The sequence below is a fragment of the Alligator mississippiensis genome, chromosome 6 (genome assembly GCF_030867095.1).
Source record: "Alligator mississippiensis isolate rAllMis1 chromosome 6, rAllMis1, whole genome shotgun sequence".
Lineage (NCBI taxonomy): Eukaryota > Metazoa > Chordata > Crocodylia > Alligatoridae > Alligator > Alligator mississippiensis.
The window spans coordinates 41,118,655-41,136,233 of record NC_081829.1 but is presented as its reverse complement, the minus strand read 5'-3'; the positions used below and the strand labels follow the sequence as shown (position 1 = coordinate 41,136,233).

At 50.9% G+C, this 17,579-nt stretch overlaps 1 protein-coding gene across 12 annotated transcripts in view; it reads left to right on the top strand.

The window, feature by feature from the left end:
• SHLD2 (shieldin complex subunit 2) overlaps positions 1-16,860 on the top strand; it is a 129,099-nt gene extending 112,239 nt beyond the window's left edge. For 10 of the 12 annotated variants that reach the window (XM_019497074.2, XM_019497075.2, XM_014601714.3 and 7 more), the window contains 2 exons: positions 15,355-15,470; positions 16,436-16,860. In XM_019497074.2, coding sequence (XP_019352619.1) covers positions 15,355-15,470; positions 16,436-16,629 — 310 coding nt within the window. In that variant the 3' untranslated portion in view covers positions 16,630-16,860. Of the gene's footprint in view, positions 1-15,354; positions 15,471-16,435 lie in introns of those variants that run through there. The other 2 variants (XM_059729818.1, XM_059729819.1) reach the window with 2 other exon arrangements.
• The last annotated feature ends 719 nt before the right edge of the window (positions 16,861-17,579 follow it).

Genomic DNA, 17,579 nt, shown 5'->3' with positions numbered 1-17,579 from the left:
ACACTGCCCCGTGCCTACACACACGCACACACACACTGCCCCGTGCCTACACACACACACGCGCGCACACACACACTGCCCCGTGCCTACACACACACACGCGCACACGCGCACACACACACACTGCCCCGTGCCTACACACACACACGCGCGCACACACACACACACACACTGCCCCGTGCCTACACACACACACACTGCCCTGTGCCTACACACACACGTGCACACACACATACACACATACTGCCCCGTGCCTACACACACACACACGTGAACACACACACACACTGCCCCGTGCCTACACACACACACGTGCACACACACACGCACACACACACTGCCCCGTGCGTACACACACACATGTGCACACACACGCACACTGCCCCGTGCCTACACACACGCGCGCACACACACACACAAACACACTGCCCCGTGCCTATACTCACACACGCGCACACACACACACACACACTGCCCCGTGCCTACACACATACGCGCGCACACACACACGCACACACTGCCCCGTGTCTACACACGCGCGCGCACGCACACACTGCCTCGTGCCTACACACACAGGCGCACACACACACACACTGCCCCGTGCCTACACACACACGTGCACACACACACACACACACACTGCCCCATGCCTACACACACACACGTGCACACACACACACACTGCCCCGTGCCTACACACACGTGCACACACACACACACACACTGCCCCGTGCCTACACACACGTGCACACACACACACACACATACACTGCCCCGTGCCTACACACACACACGTGCACACACACACACACACACACTGCCCCGTGCCTACACACACACATGCGCACACACACACATACACTGCCCCGTGCCTACACACACACACGTGCACACACACACACACACACTGCTCCGTGCCTACACACACACATGCGCACACACACACTGCCCCGTGGCTACACACACACATGCGCACACACACACACACACACACACACACTGCCCCGTGCCTACACACACACGCGCGCGCACACACACACACACTGCCCCGTGCCTGCACGCGCGCACACCCACACACACACACACTGCCCCCTGCTTGCACGCGTGAGCACACCCACACACGCACCGCCCCGTGCCTGCACACACACACACACCCACACACCCACACAGGCACTGCCCCGTGCCTGCACACACACACCCACACACGCACTGCCCCGTGCCTGCACCCACACACACACACACGCACTGCCCCGTGCCTGCACACACACACACACGCACTGCCCCGTGCCTGCACACACACACACACACACACACGCACTGCCCCGTGCCTGCACACACACAATCACACACACACACGCACTGCCCCGTGCCTGCACACACACACTGCCCCGTGCCTGCACACACACAATCACACACACACACACACACTGCCCCTTGCCTGCACACACACAATCACACACACACACTGCTACCAGTGCAGTCCCATGCTCCGTGGTCTGGGGATGCAGCTGGGAGCCACCTGGTCCTGGAGCAGGGCAGGGGCAGGAAAGCAGAGAACTGGCTGGGGGTGGCTGGGGCTGGGCTGCTCAAGCCTGCTATGGGCTCCCTCTGGGTCCTACTGCCCCTGGCTCCAGTCAGCTTTGATAGGGAGGCGGGGCAGATAAATATTAATTTACTAAATTTTTTAGGGGTTTCATGAGCCGGATAGAATGGCCTGGTGGGCCGGATCTAGCCCACAGGCCATATTTTGCCCACCCCTGCTATAAGTACACTTTTAAGCAGCACTTTTTATCTACGTATATATTGAATTTTATTAGTAGATGTTTAGGATTGTGAATCCAAAAAGATGACAAAATCCAGTAGGGAAATACAAATCGCCTGAGCGAGGGACTAACATTAGAGGGATGGGGATGAGGAGGGGAACATAACTAAGTTACAGAGAGGGGGTGATGGAAGGGGAGGGAGGGGGTTCACACCACTGAGAGAGAAAGAAGATAGATGCACACACCACCATACAGTGGTGGAGGAAGTAGGTCAAAGAAAGTGTCTCATCGCGGGAGTCCTCTTCAGGTGGAGCGGGATGGTCCATTGCTGAAGAATCCTCTCGAAGTGAAGTCCATCTGGTGCAGAGGGGGGTTCAGGCAGTCCCCTCTGGGTCCTGTCTGGTGGTGGCCCGTCTGGTGGGGCAGAGTACTGGCTGTAGCCCATGATATGCTCCATGTAGATGTCGCGGGACCAGCAGATGGTGTTGGAAACCATGAGGCAGCGCATCATTTAGGCGTAGCGGCGGGAGACACAGCAGGCACGCAGGATGCTCTCATTGCTGGGGTCCCAGTCTCCGAGCGTTCCCACGATGAGCACATACCATCATGTAGCCGTGGCCCCTCAAGATGTTGGCCAGTGGGGTGTACTTTTCCCACTTGCAAGCCCAGGCATCAGTGAAGGCTTGGTGCCGGTTCTCGAAGGGGATAGTCACATCCATAATCGCAACCTTCTTGGCCTCTTCTTTGACCATGATGTCGGGTAGCATCTGGCTCTCGCAGCCTGGGACAGTGTGGTTCACGGAGATCTCCCCCGCTATGGCCAGGATGGCCCTCACCAGGCAGTCCTGGGCAGCATTGTGGCAGAGCTGCCAGGCTCTGGCATGCGGCCTGCAGCTGCACGGCACATGGGAGAGGGTCTCTACCGTCGGCACCTCTTGTCCCTGTAGCTGAAGCGGATGGCCCCATTCAGAGGCAGGCAGTTGAGGCTGGTGTGGTGAAGAAAGCACCAGTCCACGAAGCACGTGAAACTCTCGCTAGGCATGAAGCGGTTGCTGGATTCCCACTTCGAGGTGATGTCGAAGACCTTGCCCTGGTTGGGTTTGGCCCTTAGGTCACTGGCATACTTGTTTTGGACAGCATCCTTCAGGAAGCGTTCCAGGAAGATCCTTGTGTGGGGCATCACAGTGACGCAATTGGCATGCGGGGCTGGTTGCAGGGAGACTCCCAGCGCTCTTCGGTCCAGGTCCAGGCGCAGCTAATGCGCTTCCCGAGGCGGTGCGTAGTGTTGCGGGCTCAGCTTCACAGCAAGGCAAAGTCCCCACCGTCTCTGCTGAACTCACCCTCCAACGAGCCACTGAGGAAGGTGGCGAAGTCACATTTGGTTGGCTGTCTCGTGATCTTCTTGTGCGTGGTCTCCTCGGCACTGATGGCCATGATACTTATCGGGGGGTCCAGGCAGGTCAGGAAGTGGAAGACGTGGGTGTCCGCCGCGATATCGCAGAGGTATGCCACGCGGGGGACGTTGGCACCTCCCTGCCAGTAGGGGATGTGCAGGATCTCATTGCTGGCCCTCAGCGGCAGGTGCAGCCACTTCTTCAGCAGCTGCCGGATCTCGGCGTCCGCCTTCTTGAGGAGCCTCTCAGGACAAATACAACGCGGGGGTTAAGGAAGGTGTTCACTGCGTCTATCTTCTGCCAGGGGGCCAGCAGGGACAAGTCCAACTTGTGGGCATCCTGCATGATCCCATTGATGGTCTCTTCCGGTGTCTGCTTGGCCCGTTGGGCGTCCCCAGGTGGTAGTAGGCCTCACCATCGCGCAAGTGCTTCATCGCCTGGCCCTGGACTGTGAGGGTGGAGCCCTGGACACGGCTCTTCTGCCTGCCATCGATGTGCAAGGAGGTGCACTTGGTGACATTGAAGCACAGGCCCATCCACCTGGCCACCTTGGATCTCACGTCCAGCATCTGTTGCAGCTGGGTGGCGTCAGGGGCAAGGAGAACACGGTCATCGGCATAGGCCAGGATGCTCAACTTCCAGCCGTACAGGTTGAGCCCGCCAGGGCCACCTGCCACAGCTCCAAGGAGCGGTTCCATAGCTAGGTTGAAGATGAGAGGGCAGCCCTGTCTCACCCCTAACGGATGGGGATCTCTTTGGTCTCTCCGTCGGTGGCGCAGACAGTCATGATGCATCTGTCATAGAGCTCTTGCACCAGGTCGATGACACCGTCTGGTAGGCCAGGCTCGTGGAGGGTGCCGAAGATGTGACGGTCGGGCACGAAGCTGAAGGCATTAGAGATGTCCAGCCACACCACCATGCACTGCTTCCTTGTCCTCCGGGCATTGTCCAGGGCCATCTGGAGGGTGAAGTTGTGATTGTAGCAGCCCTCTGTTGACGTGAAACCCTTCTGGCTCCGACTGACGTCCCCAGTGGTCACCGCAAAGTCGGTGATGTGGGCCACCAGGCAGCTGGCGTACAGCTTGGCAGTGGTTGAGCACAGAGCGATGGGTCTCCAGTTGCCTGGGTCAGTCGGGTCTCCCTTCTTGTGGATGAGGACCGTCATGGCCCTCTTCCAGATGGTGGGTGTGCACCGGAACTCTCTGCGCCTGTTGAAAAGAACAGAAAAAACAAGACAGCCCAGGTCACATTTTTTGAGGAGACTGTACCTGATACTGTCCCTGCCAGGGGCGGTGTCCCTGGTCCTCTTGAGGCAGGCTTCCACTTCCTGCAGCATGAAGGCATCCTCGAACCCTTCCGCTGTGGGGATGGGGGTCAGTGCTTCAACGGTCGCAGGGTGTGGGGCAGCGGCTTCTGCTGGGGGGTTGAAGACCCTGTTGAAATAATTAAACAGTCTCCCAGGGCACCTGGCGTAAAGCTGAGGGTCTCTCCACAATCTCTCTCACCGCCTTGGGATGGTTGGCCCAGTACAGCTTCTGGATCCAGGAGGCTGCGCCGGGTCGTAGTTCTGGCACCTGGGTCGCTTCTGTGGCTGCGGTCTGTGGTCTCGTGACATAATTGGTCTATTGTTGTTGCCCCCCCGGGGTTGACCAGGTGGCTGCCGAGAGCTCCTCTGAGCCAGGCCACCGAGACCTCGAAGGTGGTGGTCCAGGAGAGCTCCTCCAGCCAGAGGGTTTGCCATGCTTAGGCATCCTCTGCTAAGGGGTGGGCTCCACACCCAGGGACCCTGGCACGCTCGGGAGATGGGAGGCTCCTGGCAGTTCAGTTCCTCTAGGCGGCTCTGGGGTCCTTGGCAGTTTGGGGACATCGGGTGGCCCCAGGGGTCCAGGTCATGGGCTGTCTGGTTGGGGCGTTGCGTCCGATCGGGGATCCCTGGGCATAGACCTGTGTGGTGGCGTCACTGGGGCAGGTCTCTCCGCCGGGGCGTCCTCGGAGGTCTGGTCCAGTGGGGTTGTTGGCAGGGTGGCCAGTCTGGTGAGCCTTCGCACCGCGGCCTGGGTCCGATAGGCTGGGGCAGCAGACCTCACCAGCATGCCGGGTCTCCTCTTGGCTCTGTAGCTCTTGCATCCCTTCTGGTGGTTCTTCAGGAGCTTCAGGGCCTCATACTCAGTGTCACACTTTTAAGCAGCACTTTTTACTTACTTATATATTGAATTCTATTAGTAGACGTTTAGGATTGTGAATCCAAAAAGATGACAAAGCCAGTAGGGAAATACAAGTCATCTGAGCGAGGGACTAACATTAGAGGGATGGGGGTGAAGAGGGGAATGCAACTAGGTTACAGAAAATACAATGTTAGCCAAATAAGCCCACGGGTAGGGAAAGGGGAGGGAGGAGGGGGTTTGTGATGCTGAGATAGAAAGAAGTTAGATACACACAAACCCATGCAATGGTGGAGGAAATGGGTCGAAGAAAGTGTCTCAGTCCTTATAGAGTCTTATCACAGGGCTCCTCTTCAAGTGGAGCTGGGTAGTCTGTTGCTGAAGAATCCTCTTGAAGTGAAGTCCATCTGGTGCAGAGGGGGGTTCAGGCGGTCCCCTCTGGGTCCAGTCCAGCGGCAGTCTGTCCGGTGGGGTCAGAATACTGGCAGTGGCCCATGATGTGTTCCACGTAGATGTCGCAGGACCAGCGGATGGTGTCGGACACCATGAGGTAGCGCATCATCTTGGCGTAGCGGCGGGAGACGCGGCAGGCACGCAGGAAGCTCTCGTTGCTGGGGTCCCAGGCTCCGAGCATTCCCACAATGAGCACGTCAACCGTCACGTCATAACCATGGCCTCTCAGGATGGTGGCTAGTGGGGCATACTTCCACTTGTGACCCCGGGCGTCGGTGAAGGCTTGGCACTGGTTCTCAAAGGGGTGGTCATGTCCACGATACACTTGATCTTAGTCCAAAAAGCTGAGAAACAATTTTTTTTTTTTTAATTTCGTTTCCTGGGCAAAATCAGTTCTGAATTAAGTTCCAAGTTTCAGCTGAGCAGAGCTCAATTGTTCAAGTCTGTGTGATGCTACCACCAGCAAGTATCCTACCTCCCAGACTCATAATCTGGGGTTTCAGATACTCCCAATTCATGGCAGGCATCTTACATGCAAGCCATAAGACCCAGAGGTCTTGGAGTTCTGATGCCTTCTAGTGTCGCTTCCCCTCAGCCAAAAGGCCAAAGGAGCAAGCTAGGGGGAAAGCCCAAAAGCCCTTTCCCATGGCTATAAAGTGTGTACTCAAGGTTCTTGCATTGGGAGGTATTGTAGACTCTCACAGGGGTCAACCTGCCCACCGTGCAAGAGACAGGCTTTCATCCTCTAACTACACTGAATCATTCAAGACCGAGAAGATGGTATCTCCCTTGCCAGGTAAGTATGTGATACATGATATTATTCCAAAGCCAAAAAGTTCATGATTTTTTATATAGTTCATTGGCCTGGGCCTGAGCAAAGTCAGCAGCATTTCAAGCCATGGTGACCAGCCTGCTCAGCAGCGCTCAATATGTGCGTGTACTCCAGATACGCCCCCACCCCCCAAAAGGGATCCATGTGCTAATCCATGTGGACCCTGCTCAACCTCTGGCCCAGTGGCCAAATCTGTGTTATCTGGCCTGTGGGGCTTCCAACAGGTCTAAAATTTGGCAATTGGGCAAGCCGCAGCAAGTACTTCTGCCACCACTCACCCTTGTCCCCACCCAAATTGCTGGACCCATGACAAGCCCTATTGACTAGGTGATGTGGTCTCATTTGCCAGATCATGCTTGCAGGTAGGGTCACTCCACAGCTGAATCTGGCATGTAGGGTTGTGCTACTGTGCCAGATCATATCCATTGACTGACCCCATGCACCGACACCACGTTGGATCCAGCCTCCGGACTAGCCCTGTGTGGCTCATAGACCAGTCTGGAACCATTCATACAGCCTACAGGGCCAGAAGTTTGAGCACCACTGGACTAGATGACCTCAAGCTCAATTTTTCTATGATTCTCTAACTCCTGTGGCATGCAGACTGGTCTCATGGAGCCAGAAGAGTTTGACATTCCATTGTAATGAAACTGGATAGGGTCCATGGATGAGGAATACAAGCCATGGAAGGAAAGGTTAATAAACCTAGATATATCACAGGTATGACACAGGTGTGGGAGGTCAGGCTTAGAAACTGAAGGTCTGCAATATTATATGTCCAGAAGCTAGGCCAAGGTTCAGAATACTGGGTGTCAGTCTGAGTCCAGTGCTTCATTCCAAGGTATCGGGTAATTCCATGGTCAAGACCAGGCCAGAGTTTAGGAGCCAAGGAATGCAACACGCAGGATTAAGTAGGCAGGAGCCAAGGTATGGGGATTCAAGGCTGGACGCAGAGCAGGAAGCATCTGAGGCAGAAGCAAGACAGGTGCAGGGCACAGGCAAGTCAAGAGGGTCTGAGAAAGGAGTAGGAGTATCCGAGTCAGGCACAAAGATCCACTGCAGAGTTACAGGAATGTTGTTGTAGAAACAAGGCCCTGCAGGAAGTGGGAGGGTTTTATAGCCCTTCCATCAGGACCTCCTCCCATTAGTTCCCTTGGGTCACATGGTCCCCCACCGCAAACCTTATGGGGAGGCTGGGTCCAGCACCCAGCCAGCTACTTGGTGGTGCCACAGCCTAGGCCTCTGTCCACAAGCCAGAAAGACCAAGGTTTGAGCACCAGCTGTCCTGACAAGGTACATCTAGTTTAGTAAAGGAGATTGTAGCAGCAACCAGGTCCCAGAGGCAGCCGTGATGCACCCTGGTGGTTGAATGATTCCTGCCCTGTTCTGCCTCTAACCTATCTCCCTTCACTCTTGCCTGCCAGGCCTTGATATTCTTAATGTTTAGAAAGGAGGCTGCCACGGGAACGTAGAGTGAGCCTCATTTGGTCCTCTTGCCTGTGGGTCCCTTTTGGATCTGTGTAAGGAACGGACTCTATCTGTTCCTTAAACTGCATGGGCCTGCCTAGCCCCTGCACCAGTGCACCAGATGCCTTATGAGCTAATCACGGCCTCCGACCTTCCCTACAGCCGTACCTATGCCTCTCATGTGTTGCCAGTCGCTCATCAGTGGGTGCTGAGCTCAATTTCCACTCAGTCAGTCTGGGCCTCCCTCCCTGTATCAGTCTTTTCCCCTCCCAGGGTTCAGGCCTCTTTGCCTTTAAATTGTCTCTGGCCCTCCTTGAGGCTCAGGTCTATATGCCTATATCTATCTCTGTTCCTTCTGGAACTCAGATTCCTATGTTCCTAATTGGTCTCTGCCCCTCCTGGGCTATGGGCTCCCTGGATCTGTTGATTCTCGCCACATTTGGGCTATGGGTCCCAGACCCTGTTTCTTGCCGCTCTTGGGCTATGCTTCTCTAGTTTTCACCCTTCTCAGGCTATGTTCGCCGCCTCTCTTGGGCTATGGAACCCCTGGCCCCAATTCTGCCCTTCTCATGCCCTGTGCTCAAGTCTTTCTCCCTATTTCTTTCTCTAGTCTTCATCCTCTAGTGAAAGATTGCTATGTGTGTTGGGACCCAGCTCCTGGCAGGGCTCCCTACAACTGTTGTGTGCCTCTTTGGCACCCCCAGGACCTCCAGCCCTCCCTTCAGGCCCAATCCCAAACTGCCAGTAACAACTACAATGCAAGCATAAGCACACTGGCTGTAACGTAAGTCCTACTCCTGGCTGTGCAGCTAACCTTTCCCTGTAAACCTGTAACCTTATTTGTAGCCTTCATTGCTCTCAGTTGGTCTCTCAGCTCTGGTTTTTTGAGTATAGGTTTCCTTCCATGGTGGCTTGTCTTCAGAGCAAACAGCTCCCAGCCATTCTCTCTGACAGAGTCCTTTTCAAGGAAGAGCTCCTTCCCTGGCCACCCACAGGGCCAGACTAACTCCTCTATCAAGTCCTGGGCTTTTATACCTTCTAAGCCCTTCCCCTAAAGGTCATGTGGCTCTCCTCACCACCTACTTGTTTCATCAGGACCTTGCCCTCTACTTGCCATAGGAGCTGCCAGTTACATCTGTAGCTGCTTCCTTGTTGCCTGGCTAGGGTCTGCTCTACTGTCTTGCTCAGAGGTGGGCAATTATTTGGGCTGGAAGGTCACTCAAAAAATTTTGCTGAGCTCTCAAGGGGTGGGGATGGGGTGGTGACCCAGCCTCAGCCCCATCACAGCTGTTTACACCGTGCAGGGGAGTGGGGATGGCCTGGGGAGATTACAGTTTATCCTAGCTGGATGAAGCAGGTTGGCAGGGTCTCCATGGGGACAAGTCCAGGACCCCCATGGGTAGGATGCACTTGGCCAGATGGATGGGATAGAGCCATGGGTGAGAAGCATCCAGGAGTGGGATGGGCAGATGGAGCCAGGATTGCAGGGCAGTGACAGTGAAGGCCTGGGGCAGACCCATGATCCACTCCCCACACATTCCTGTGACAGGCACTGGTTCGCAGGTAGAGGCCAGCCACTGCCCACAGAACTAGCACCAATGATAGGGATGTGTGGGGAGCAGATCACGGCTCTGCCCTGGGCCCCAGCCCTGCACTGTCACTGCCCTGTGATCCTGGCCCTGCCAGCCAATCCCACTCCCAGACACTGCTCCCCATCCACCTGCTTGCCACCCTGTGCTATTTGCCCAGCCGAGCACATCCTGCCAATGGGGATTCTGGACTGGTCTTCATGGAGACCCTGCCTACCTGCTCTGTCTGGTGCACCCAGTGGTGGGTGCAGGGCAGATGGGCCCAGGGTGCCTGGGCAGCACAGCTAGGGTCTGGCAGTTTTGGGACACACCTGCTCCCAGGAGGTGGTAGTGGGGGCTGCCAGGAAGCAGAGTCCAGCTGCTGTGTCCCGACCTTCCTGACAACCACTCAACCCCACAGACTACAGCTGCTAGTGTACCTGAGCCACATGTGGGGATAGGGCCAGCTTCATAAGGCAGCAGCTCCATGCCCGGGGGCAGCAAAACCAGCTGCATGCACCACAACCTGAGCTGCTCCCTGTGCTTGGGCTGAATGGGGCCGAGGGACCCACCACGGGCCAGATGGAATCACTCATTTTGCCTGCCCCAGGTGTTACTGTAGCAGAGCCACACCTGCACTTGGCACTCCTAGCCTATGGCATCTAATTGCTTTCCTCCTTATAGCCAGCTTACTCTGTACAGTGTTTCCTTGGCTGGCGGCCATTTTCCTTAATGGCCAGCCCTCTGCCCACGTAACAGGGCTTCCCTGGTGCCTACTCCTTTACAGGTACCCTCTATTCAGCGCTTCAGACTCTTGTCTGCTGCAAGTTTTCCCTTACAGTAATGGGAGTATTAGTTTTCCTGTTGCAGAGGTAAAAAGAGAGGACCTGATAGCAGTTTTCAAATATTTGAAAGGCTGCCATAAAAAAGGGAGAACAGTTCTTGCTTGTTACAGAGGACAGAACACTAAGCAATGGGTTTCTACTGCAGCAAGGCAGATTTAGCTTCAGATTAAATCTTCAGAAAACTTTCAAGCTGTATGAGACTGGATATAAAGAACAACTTCTTCACAGTTCGTGTGACCAGGCTCTGGAGTAGACTCCCAGTAGGGGTGGTGCAGGCACCTACCCTGAAGATCTTCAAAAGGAGACTGGACGCACACCTTGCTGGGGTTATTTAACCCCAGCAGTCTTTCCTGACCAGGGCAGGGGGTGTGTGGACCCAATGATCTCACAAGGTCCCTTCCAGCCCTAAACTTCTGTGAATCTGTGAACAGTATGACAATGAAAAAAGTTGCTTAGGGAAGTTGTAGAGTCTCTTTAAATTGGAGGCTGTCAAGAAGAGGCTGGATAGGCATTACTTACTTGAATCCACGACAAGGTGTTTTTTCCCCCAGTTACCATGGGAAAGAAAAGGCTCATTTTAGATTTGAGTACTGGCTTGAGGCTGGTTACAGCTCAGGCCTGGCTTTGGCCATGGGCTCAGGGACAAAACCACAGCTGAGACGCTGCCTGCCCCAGGCTGGGGAGAGGGAATGGTCTGGGCACACGTCAGAGACCTGCAGTAAGGAGTTGGTGGAGAACATGCAGCGTGCTTGTTGTTCTCCCTTCCCCCCCCAACCCAATTGGCCCCTTGGCCTTCCCCCCACTCTCCTTACTTGCCTTAAGCTCTAGCTCTGGCTCCAGCCCCTCTGGGCTTCTCCTGGAACAGGCCAGGGCTGGGTCTGCCACTGTTGCCAGTTGACCTGGAGCCACCCAGAAGGTAAGTAAGAGGGGAAAGTAGGGGGTGGGGGAGGGCTGGCTGGCAGCAGGGGCACTGGTTAGGAGGGGCATGTGGCAGGGGGACAGGCAGCAGAGGGCAGGGACAGATACTAGGGGCAAAGGGTGGTGGGGGGGGAGGCAAGGTTTGCGGGTATATTCCCCCGCCCCCCCACTGCTGCTTTACGGGAATGAATGCAAGTTGACCCCTCAATAATTAAATTATATACATGGAAACATATAACAGATTTATAAATATTCCACACACAGAATGTAATTATTGAGGGGTCATCTTAAATCCAAAGTTGTCTTGGATTTGGGTAAATACAGAAAAAATAGGACTTTCAGTATCTGTGCAAGGGGTTGGTGGATGTAATCCCTGATATCTCTTCCAACCCTACAATATGATTTTCAGTGCCATTTGATTCTGTGAGGAACAGACTGCATACATAGTCATTTTTTGTTGTTTTGGATCTGATAAGTTTACCATGCAGACATCTTGTTATCTCCTTTAGAAAATCAGTAAGAAGAAAAAGAATAAGATTTTTCTTCTGTTTCTTTCTGAAAAGGAAACACGATTTTTTCCTCTTTAATATTACAAATGATTCTTAGTTGATTAGAAGTGTTGCCAGGGGAATGTAACAACTGCTTAGCTGCCAGTAGATTCTTCTGGTCTTAACTGCTTGCCTACAGAAAGTAGGCAGATTAGGCTGCACTACTGGTCAAGCATTTGGAGTTGAAAGCAGGAAATGTCCTTGAATCCTGAAATACCGTTGCCTTACTTGAGTATATTTGTTTTTGCTATAATTTAATTCCACATCATGTGGCAGGCATGGGAGACACACCTGTGTATATACATATACATACACATACTCTTATATATTTGCTTGCTCTGCTTATTTTGAGCTTTAGAGAATGCAGTGTTTCAACCCTCTAATAAAAATACCTGCATGTTCCTTTTTTAAAAAAAATTCCAGGGCTTCAATTTACAGAATTTTTTTTAAATTTAAAAACTTATGAGAAAAGAACACTTGTCTCAAGTCTGTATTTTTGTCATGGTACTTTACGTCCTGTTTGTATAGATCAGACCAAAATTATCCATGCTAAGGTAAATTCTCTTTAACTTAACAGTTGTGTTTCACTAAATATGGCAGGTTTGGCTCATAGCAAGTAGCTCATGTTAATAACTTCAAAATAAAGAGTTGAAAAAGGCCTTAGATCAGGAGTGGGCAGTTATTTTGGCTGGAGGGCTGCTTAATGAGTTCTGATGAGCTGTGGGGTTTATGGGGGGGTGGGGTTGTGGAAGGTGTGGCTGTGTGGGTGCAGGGCATGGGGGGTGGTTGTGGGTGTGTGGGGTGATGTGAGGGAGAGCTCATGGCCCATGCAGGCAGAGTCCCACAGCAGCACGCAGCTCTGACCATTTCTGGGAGCTGCATGTGTTGGCAAGGAGCTGGGCCAGGCCACCCTGTGTCCATTGCGCAGGGCTCCCCGCATCTCAAGTGCAGCTCCCAGGACCTGGCCAGAACTGTACACCACAAGCAAGGAACCCCACGTGATGGAGCCAGCAGCCTGGCTCCACTCTCTGCCATCACATGCAGCTCCCGGAACATTGCTGGGAAATAGGAAGCAGGGCTCCCTGCTGCACTTCTGGCAGAGGCGGAGTCCCAGGAGCTGAACATCGCAGCAAGAAGTGGCAAATGCCGCCAGCTTGATCATGCAGGACTTCCCCCTGGTGGCATGTGAATCTTGGGAACTGCACTTGAGCCACAGAGAGTCCCATGTGATGGAACCAGACCAACCTGTGCTCTGGCCACCTCGATGGGTGTGGGCCACCTCTATGGGTGTGGGCTCCGCACTCCCGCTCAGTTGTAGCTTCTCCTTGCCCCCCAGTGCTTCTTGGAATGCAGGAACAGGGATATGAGGAGGAGCCGGGGGAGCCGAGCAGTTTCTCTGGCAGCAGCAGCAATGGCCCTGCCTGGAAGCTGTGTGCTGCCTAGGGCTGGAGCTGGGACGCTCTCCCACATGAGTGTGGGAGCACAGCATGCTGCCCAGGTGGCCGTGGGCCTCATACGAATGCAGCAAGGACAGCTGTGGGCCAGGCAGGGTACAATTAATTGGTGGGCGCTTGCTCACGGGCCGGATTAAATTGCCAGGCAGGCCAGATTCAGTCCACGGGCAATATTTTGCCCACCCCTGCCTTAGATCATTCTTTAAGTGATTAAGGGTCCCTCTAGACATGCAGGTAAATCACAATAGGATCTGATGCATGATCCACACATCTGCTTCTTGCCATGCCACACATGCATGGCAGGAAGCATGACTAGGATCATGAATTAGATCCTATCAAACCTCATTTCTGGTGCAATGGGAACCCAGGATCATGATCCCAGGCTCCCTCTGCACCAGCAAGTAGAAGCTCACATGACTGGCAGCCCCCTCAGCTGACAGGGCTCCCAGACATGAGGGTATGCTAGGCATCCCTGCAGCTGAAAAATAGCAGCTGATGCGATCCACACACCCATGTGGATGGGACACTGTGTCAACTGTGGTCTCCTAAATATGGGGGTGCCTGGAGCACCCCTGTAGCTGAAAGCCCTGTCAGCTGATGGGGCTTTCAGCCACAGGGGCATGTGCTCCCATGTCTGGGAGCTCCTAGACTCAGAGGTGTACATGGGCCCTTCCCAGCTGGAAGCTCTAATCAGCAGATGGGACTCCCAGCCACAGGGCCCCCAGCCACCCATTCAATTAATTGCACAATAGGAAGCAGCTACAAAGTTATTAAACACATTTTGTGGAATTACTTTGTAGCTTATTCCTCATTTTTGTCTTGCCATTAAGGTGGCTGATTGATCAGTTCAAACATGATTAACTGGTTAGTCATGCTTTAAGTATAATATGCAGATGGGGCCTAAGACAAGTCATAGAGAGAATAGAAAAGCTTTTGGTTATAACTATATAGTTAATCCAGTAACAAAAATCCTTGTCTCATTTTCCCTGAACCATAGCTATTTCCCATTATTAGTTATAGACCTATCCTTGCTTTTCATTATTTTAGTTTTGAAAACAAAAAATCTTGCAAGATCTATAAGATAGGGAAGAATAAATATTACCACTTTTAGCAATGAGGAAATGGGCACGAAGAAATTATGTGGCTTGCCCAAGATCACACAGAAAATCCATGGCAGAACTGATGATACAACTTTAATGTCCTATGTTTTTAGGGCATGTCTAGACTGCCTCCAGATCATACTATGGGGTGGCTCAATGAAGCAGAGTGCATCTCCTCTGGTTGCAATAAACTCCTAATTGATGTAATGTCTCTGCCTTAGCATAGAGCTAGACATGTACCAATAATTACGTAACACAGAGAAGTTTTTTCGTGTGTGACCAGGGCTGCTCTGAGGTGCATAGATTACCTCTCAGATGGATTTAGCGTGCACAGAGCAGGCGTGCCTTGCTTCACAGTGGTACTCCATAATATGGTCCAGAGATGTTGCAGACATGTCCTTAACCATAAATTATCCTTCCCTCAGGTCCTAAGTCAATACTGCAACTATGAGCTTGAAGAATAAGTGTCAGATGCCCAACTGGTCTAAACCAGCATCACACCATAACATGCTTTTGTCAATACCTGAAAGTTCTCAAGTGGTAGAATTTTTATTGTCCTTTAAAAGAAACTTGGCAAAAAACTGCAGAAGCATAGCTTTCCCCATTTGCTAAAAATATGTATTAACTTATAGTTCAATGGCACTATCATTCATTGTGTTTGGCATTCATCAAGCTCAAACTTTTCCTCTAGGTGGTAAGAGTTGAGAGCACAGCAGAGATTTGTCATACCAATAATATTACATGCTTGAAAACAATATTTCATTACCTTGACCAGAAGTTGTTTCAACTATAGAAATTCACCATTTCAAATTCATTGTGTAAGAGTCTGCATGCTTGTTTTCTGTTTTAGACCTGCCCTGATGACTGTAGAACATGGGGAATATGATATTTGTATTCATGTGGTGTCAGAGTTGATGGAAAAAATCTTCCTTAATATTCCTGCAGACTGGCTGAACAGACTCATAGGTACTGTTCCATAAGCTATTTGTTAGTAGAACTATTAAGTACAGAACAAAAAATCCAAAACTGTAACAAACAAACAAACAAGCTGAATGAGACAGGCCATTGGGATTGGTACAGTATTTATGTTTTATATAACATATTGTTAATTTTTAAAATAATTTGTTTCATAGTGAACTTGGGAGATGCTTATACTTAATTGCCAAACTTCAGAAATTATTACTCTGAAGTTAAGTTGCTAAATATCAGTCGGTTATTTAAAACTTGGGTTTGTTTAAAATATTGGTGTGCCTCTCCATTCAGAACTCCCCTGAGGTGGCAGAACCTAGCCTTTCTGCCAGCAGAGTAACACTGTCTGCAACTGGAAGACAGCCACTACTTGGTAAAAGATGTGTGTAGATATGCTTGCACCTTCTGACTGCTGTGGTCATTTCAACACCTGGTGCCTTCCCATAGTTCACTTCACTCCTGCCAGCACAGCTGGCAAGCTGTGGAGCCATGCTGACGTGAATATTCTCTGCGGGTGTCCCTGTTGTGATTTTTTTGCTGGCAAAAGTTCCAGTGGTATAAGCAGCCTTGTGTCAACAAGGCCTTAACGTGAGCTTTTGTTTTGTTTACAGCAGGGCTGTCCAACTGGCTGCCTGTGGGGTGCATGTGGCCCATGAGGAGTTAACATATGTTCCCTGAGTAAATTCAGGGACCTAAGGAATTGTAGCTCATCACATAAATAAAGATCTTGCCAAATCAGAGTGTGTTCAAAACTCTTCCAAAGAAGGATATATGTGTTTTTTAATTATTAGCTAGTTTCCTAACTTTGTTATTCATTCAGTGCTTTTTTCCATTTCTGTTTTAACCTGGAGTACCTCAGTGACAAGACTAGATAGATGGGACTGTAAAATGGCAGCTCTTTGGGGGTGGAAGAGAGACTTAACTATTAGTTGCATGACTGGTTGGTTCTCTGTCTTTTGCAGGGCCCTCTTCAGACACAACCTATGCCATGATAGTAGCAGACCTATGCCACTCACTGCTAACAGACACCAAAGCATCCTATTTGTTGGAAATTAAAAGCCATTTTGTGCTGGATGAAAACAGCTATCCTTTGCAACAAGATTTTCATCTGCTGGATTTTCATCCTGAAATCTGGAGCAGTAACCTCTGTAGTTAACAGAGATCATATGAGCAAGCAGATTGCAAGTAAAAGAAGACAAATTAATTAGCCCACGGGAGTACGTTTTTTAAAAGTATGAAATTCTTTTATGTTTATACAAAAATCTAAATATGGAAATGTGTTATTTGTATATACTGCTTCTGTAGTATTTAATGAATTGTCATGTGGTATATACTTTTATACAACAATTTTGCTTTTATTTTCATTAAAAAGGATTTTCCCCATTGATTGCTGCTCCTCTTTTCATCATTTAGCAACTAAACAAACTACTACATAATGCAGCCATCTGATTATTAAGCTACGTTAGCAGGAGCACATGGTATCCACACTCTCTAATCTGTACAGCTTCTTATAATAACCTGCAGACATTGACCTTAGGATATACTACACAGTCAGTATAGCCATTGACTGTTGTAGAGGGGAAAGAGAGAAAGTCTCTGTTCCTTTACACTTTTCTGGTTGGAAGAGGAGAGGTCTATAGCAGCCTGGGGGACTCTTGGCACCTGTATTGTTTCTGTTGCTATTATTGTTGTTGTTATTAGACTGAGATATATAGAGGGCTAAAGCAGTACTGTTTTGTATAGTTTTGTGAACCAAATTTAGTATTGCTTCTTCTTTTCTGCCTTCTACAGCCAAATTAGGTTAGATTAGATTGGATTGCATTAAATTGCCATGACAATATACCAATTTTTATCATTCATAAAGAATAAATTAACCTTCAAATTGGAAACATTAATTGAAAAAACATAGGATGGTATATTTTAAATTAAGGACAGAGTTATAGGGGGTTATTTTATATTCTCATTGTTTGAAGTGCTTGGATATAATCTGGAATGAGAGACAAACCATGCGTTGTAATTGAATTACCCTTAAACCTGGTCTACATGCAGTTTTTGTCCATCTGAAACATTTATGTATATCTGTATGTATATCCTTCAATCCCCATA